The sequence below is a fragment of the Anneissia japonica genome, unplaced genomic scaffold, assembly GCF_011630105.1.
Source record: "Anneissia japonica isolate Jap-2015-1 unplaced genomic scaffold, ASM1163010v1 scaffold287805_len679488_cov178, whole genome shotgun sequence".
Taxonomy (NCBI): domain Eukaryota; kingdom Metazoa; phylum Echinodermata; class Crinoidea; order Comatulida; family Comatulidae; genus Anneissia; species Anneissia japonica.
This window is the reverse complement of record NW_022720349.1, coordinates 616,495-622,785: the sequence shown is the minus strand read 5'-3', so window position 1 is coordinate 622,785 and position 6,291 is coordinate 616,495. Positions and strand designations below refer to the sequence as shown.

At 32.3% G+C, this 6,291-nt stretch overlaps 1 protein-coding gene across 1 annotated transcript; it reads right to left on the bottom strand.

Moving 5' to 3' along the window:
- Positions 1–1,657: 1,657 nt before the first annotated feature.
- Positions 1,658–5,654, bottom strand: LOC117111330 (hepatocyte nuclear factor 3-beta-like). The gene has a single exon (XM_033254264.1). The coding sequence runs from the start codon at positions 5,524–5,526 to the stop codon at positions 4,387–4,389; it is 1,140 nt and encodes a 379-aa protein (XP_033110155.1). The 5' UTR covers positions 5,527–5,654; the 3' UTR covers positions 1,658–4,386.
- Positions 5,655–6,291: the final 637 nt, after the last annotated feature.

Sequence of the window (6,291 nt, the reverse complement as noted above, 5' to 3'; positions counted from 1 at the left end):
TCCCATGAGAGAAACGTTGGCGTGATCGGGCGTCGCTCAAAATCTCTCAAACATATTCCAGGGGACAAGATCTTCCTGTCAGGGGGCTCTGGTCCCACCTACTGGTGCCACTCTTGAATAACCATTATGCCACTATAAGTACAATAGTTTTGCAAAACAGCGTTGGTGCCCATCGTAGCGCGCGGTGTTTGATCTTTTAACTTGATTAAAGATGTATCTCTGTTAAAACAAAAATCAATTTCATAGGCTATTTGTATTGACTAATTCATATATTTAAATGAGTTAACTTACAATTACCAATTTTAAATAAGAAAAACATTTCCCTCTCATTGTTCTTATATCCTTTTGCATCCCATACATTAGTTGTTAATCAATTTAAGGATTTTTGTAGGAACATTCAGTAAATAGCCAAAACAATAAAAAAAATCTGTTTCTGTTAATAATTTTGTTAATCCTTTAAATGAGCTGTTATTGAGGCCAACAGCACATATTCGTAAGCTCCAAATACAACAGCGTATGCATATATTAGGAGTTTTTTTTACCACCACTTCTTTTCTAAATTTTAGATAGGCCTACTCCACATAAACAATGTGGACTCTGGGTTGGGCTCACCAACAACCTATTGTTAGCCAACTTTCAACTTCTTAAAGTCGGAAAAATAACACATATGAAAGTCAATAAATCGTCAGTCAATGTCAATGATTAAACATTGATTATGATTATATTGATGGAAATATCAGACCACAAATATTACGCTCCAATAAATGCTTTGCATGTGCGTGGTTTGGGAGCCTATGTTTGTTTCCGTTAAATTTGAGGAAAGTTTATACAGACACTCAAAGCAATAGTAAAGTTAAGTTTAAACAAAGTTAAAAGCACCAGTTTAAGTACCCCGACAGACGGATTCAATCAATATTTCAAATCACTGAATACAATGTTGACTGTGATTCACTCCTCCCTGATGTTCACATAATGTTGTTTAACTATTGGGCCTAACTGTAAAGAGCAAACATGCTTAGACGTAGTGTTTGGCATTATGTAGTTTGTGGACCAAGCCCGTAATTTACTTCTCGGGGCACCTCTTTTTCAGAAACTTGCTGATCCATATTCGTGTTTCTTCGTGCTGCGTATACGCGCCTACCTTTCGAAGGATTTCATATACAGAAGGTTGCTTTAACATTTATGCTTGGGAGCGAAAAAATCATTATGTTAATGAGTGATTTCATTACCCATCCATCCAACAAAAAAAATGTTTTAGAATGAAGAACTGTTAAAAGTTAGAATTTTAGAAAAGAAATAGGAGAAACAATAACTCGGCTATAATAATGATGACAATAATTACGCTGGAGAGGATAACAATACTAAGTATTAACAATAGCAATAAAAATAATATAATGAATATAAAATAATCATTAAAATAGATATATTTGGTAAGGGTAACAATAGGATAATGATAATTAATAATGACAATGATAATGATGATAATGATAAAGATAATGATAATGATAACAATAATGCCGGTGTCAGTGACGTGACGGGGACTTCGACAACATTTACCAACCAACCAAGCAAGTTAGTATGGTCTATCGACACTCAGTGCTAGAGATAAAAAAAAAACAGCAATAGTCCAAACAGTATTCTATCTTCTAAACAAATGTATTAATTCAATCATGTTATTCTGTAGGCCATAATTGTGGGCCTATAATTTGCACGATAGTTTACATTCCCTGGTGCATTTATTTTTCTTTTACTTAGACCTAATTCATGTGTACAATATTTTTATTCCTCTATGGTAACTATAACCATGGTATGGATGAACACTTTTACCAGTAATACATTAAAATGATAAAAGACGTTTTAAGGGAAAAAGTACTACCCATCCCGATTGGGACAATATTATGATTTTCTCTAAAAAAACAACATTATTTATGTAATAATGCCAGTGAACACTATCTAAAATACAATATACAGTAATTATGTAAAGTGTACTACAATACAGGTGAGTTGAAAGGTTAAATAGCATTGCACGAATCCAAAACATTAATTTATGCATACCACTCTAAAATATATAATTTTATTGAGATAAAAACGATAAAAAATATACCGTATCCACATTGTTTGCGTTATTAAAGTTAACTTGTATTTTGATTTACAATTTTATAGTTCTTTATGGTAAGTTTATTTTAAAGATGTAATTCTGTCCTGAGCACAAAATGGGAAAAATCAATTCCATATTAGTTAATATTCCCTTGGTCAATTTGTATATTTAAGTGTATGTTATTACTCTACAAATTAATCCGAACTGGAAAAGAGTTCCCCACAACAAACACAGTTACATAATAGCTTTTCTTCATTACATAGACCATTAAATTGACTGGTATCCAATTTAAGGATTTTGGGAGTAAACTGAAAATCAGCTAATAACTAATTGGATCCTTTCAAAAGAGATTTTATTGAATTTTTAGCAAGCAGACAATAATACATCTTTAATTTTAATCATAGGTCTAATTTTAATCTATAACATTCAATGTTATAGATTTGCATATTACTTCTTTAAACATATACGGTACCGTATAAGTTCATTTAATTACATTTTCCTTTTACTTCTAAATTTTAATTTATTCAATTTCTATCGGAGTTCTGTATGCTTATTAATATAATAGTAGACAATTAAAACTTGTATGTAGATAAAATACATTTTTTACACACATTCACCAAGAATATCAGTATTGAAATATTTCATTTCAATCCTGAATATTTTATATGACTACCTTCTCGAAAACCAGCACATAAAACTATGTATATAAGATGCATCTTTTACATTTACCAAGAATATTAGTATTGAAATGTTTCATTTAAATCCTAAATACTTTATATAGGCTACCTTCTCAAAAACCGGCTCATTATATAGGAATAATGTTTATAAAATCGATTGTCACAAATACACACAATGCGATTGCCCTTTAAAATGCGTACAATTGCTTCCTTTTGTCATGGTGGTGATAACTACCGCATTGCAGTAGAACTATTACAAAACAAACTACTTTGGGCTGCTTACGAGGCGATGACTTGTCCTAAGCAAACACTTTTCTTTACTTATAAAGTTCGTGATTGGACAGCGTCTAAAACCAATGAATCCTGAATACACAGCAACAATACGATTGCTGAAATGAACGACACTAACCAGTGGAAGAATAAAGATATTAGTGTTTGACATTCAGACAGGAGCGATGTAACTGCTATGTCTGAGTTTATATAGCCAACGGAATATTTAATCTGCAGTGTGCTACCAATCGTCTCCCAGAGTTGGCTGTAGATGGCTATCTATGAAGCTCCTGTTGATCTAAAGAAAGTGCACGTCTAGATTGAAGATTTGAAGATTAAACTTTACAACAATGATATATTACACAAACGCAGCATATATTGAAATATTTAGAACCATTATTATGAAATCATAATAACAAATTATATTTTCTTTCAACAAATCAATTTTAACAATTTGAAAAGTAATTCCTTCAACTACTACGATTATTTTTAGTGACAGTTATATATTTAAATAATTGAAATATTGAATGAGGCTTGAATTTGTGTTCTTAGTATAGGAAACAATAGGATAATATAATTATAAATTAATGAATGACATTAACTATGTACAATTAATAATGTATTTCTATTGGGAAGTTTTATAATTTTACATTCATTAAAATGTAAAAAAAAAATCATATCGTTTATGACACTCAACTTTACAGTACTGTCGACTTTAAAATAAATAATTTTGTTTATAAATATTTTTTAGAAGCAATGTAAATGTAGACATAAATTTCACAACGTGGTGTCACTGAAGCTAATGATCATGTAAATGCATTATAAGAGATATTTATAAAGTGGTATATTAGTGGTTTCCTATAACTGTCAGTTGCTCTTAATAGAATTGAAAATTTACTTAACACAACGATTGGCAGCTAAAGTAGTGAGTTGATCGTCACGATTTACAAAAGCAACCTCTAAAGGTCTATATAAGTTTCTGAATCCGTTGTAAATTTTAATTTTTTTGCACTTTCGAGAATGAAGTATATATCGAACTAATAATCTTAACAATAAAATTGAATATTTGAGTTAGCGACTTTAAGTAACTTATACAAAATTAGAGCGATATTTTCTTTGTCAATTTTTAATAAATACATAGATAATACCGTATCCATTCATATAGACCTTTTACCTTTGTGGCACGTGTAAACTACTCAACGTTCATAACTTCATTAATCATTTGAATGAGCATTTCACTGTTTGATGAGTTTCTAGTCAGTAATTCTATTTTTTTAAATTAATAAATCGGGCTTACAGTAAGTATAACACGTTTACTCTACTAGTTGGTAAGGACATCTTTCAGTTATTTTTGAATTTGTAATAGGGCATTGTAGATCCCAACATCATTGATTGTCTTGCTTGTAACAATATTCTCTGCATAGCTTGCATTTCAAGTAAGCTAGTTTGATTTTGAATAACCGGGGGAACAACACAGTTCGGAAGAAAAGAGGTTTGGCGGTAGTTGAGAAAATTCTGCAACTGGGACTGGTGCAAGCGCAGTTGATCGGAGTAAGGCACCATTGCACCAAAGTGTTGGTTGAATGCTGGTACCAAGTGTCCTGGCGACTGCAACGTTGGCCAATGTAAATACATCTTACTTTCTTTTTCTGGCTGTTTCACAGTAAATATTGGAACGGGCCTGATAGAACGGGGACAGAGAACCGGGCTGGTTGTTTGAGTCAGCACCGTATAATTATTTGACATATCTCGAACAGACGTAACAGCCTCTGGTCGGTAGTTATCAGAAAGTTCTGTTCCAAGAATTTTATCAATACTAAACGCCCCTGAAAATTTCTTTCGGTTGGGCTTTTTGGTCAACTGTTTCTCAGAGCAGCCATTGCTGGATGACACCTTATTTTTATTCTTTAACTTTTTTCGCCGCCGGCGGAAAACCCCATCGGCAAATGTATACTCACTCTTCTCGTTAATTGTCCAGTAGTTATCTTTACCCCAAGGTCTACCCGGATCGCGAAGAATCTTGACGAAGCATTCGTTCAGCGATAGATTGTGTCGAACTGAGTTTCTCCAACCAGTATAAGAACCCCTGAAGAATGGAAACCGATTCATAAGGTACTCGTTGATCTCGGCTAATGTTAACTTTCCGTTCTGTGAATCTTTGATCGCCATCGCTATTAAAGCAATGTATGAAAACGGAGGTTTGGGATGCCGATGGTAAGCAGACTTGGAGTTTAACTTCGTCAATGGAAGGTGCTTGGAAGTAACCATCTCACCCGTAACAGAACAGTTTTTAATTCTTCTGTCATGTTCAGTATTTGAATACTGTTTTTTACAATCTTTTTCTTCTGTATGGTCTATTAGTGTAGATGCTGACAGGTCAATCGGCTCCACGTTTCCAAATGCTTCCATATTTTTGTCAGTTTGTATTCGGCTCTGAAATTTACACGAAGTAGTCAAATAACGTAGACTACACTGGGTCATTCACAGGTGATACAATTTGTCCTAATAATTGTTGTCTCAGTTCTACTATATACGATACAGAAAACATTTAAATATAAAGTTTTAGGTTATAATATCTGTCGACGTTGAGTTATCTTGAGTGTCTTATTTCCCCGCACGGTACTATTTTAGCTTATGCAACCTCTATTATACTATTCGCTCCTACCCCAACTTTAACAGTTTCCAATTATAGCTGGATGTTGATTGGAGCATATCCTACTTGATAAATAACATAGCTCCACCTTATTTGTGTTAGAAACGCATTGAGCATTGCATCGTTGAGTCCAAACACACCGTTCATAAGATGTTGGCATATGGATTACTTTTTGAAGACAGATTATCTATTGAGTAAATAAGAGACCCGTTGTGCCATGAATTGAACATCGACATACATATATTCCTATAATTAACCATTCCAAGCCAAATTAAATATGTTGAATAAATTTGATACATCTAAAAAATAAAAATTAGAATGTCAAAATGGTCTATATAAAATCAATATAAAATCCACTTTATTCTCCATAAGTACATATATGTACATAGGATATAGTTTTTGGGTCCCAGGAAACAGTCTGAAAGAGTGTCTATTTCCTAAACGTATAGGCAATTTTGGGTAAATATTAAACTGAGACGTTTTAGAACCTATTATACAAAAAAGAATTTAAAAATGTATATATATTTATATTATATAGGCATATATATATATATATATATATATATATATATATATATATATATATATATATA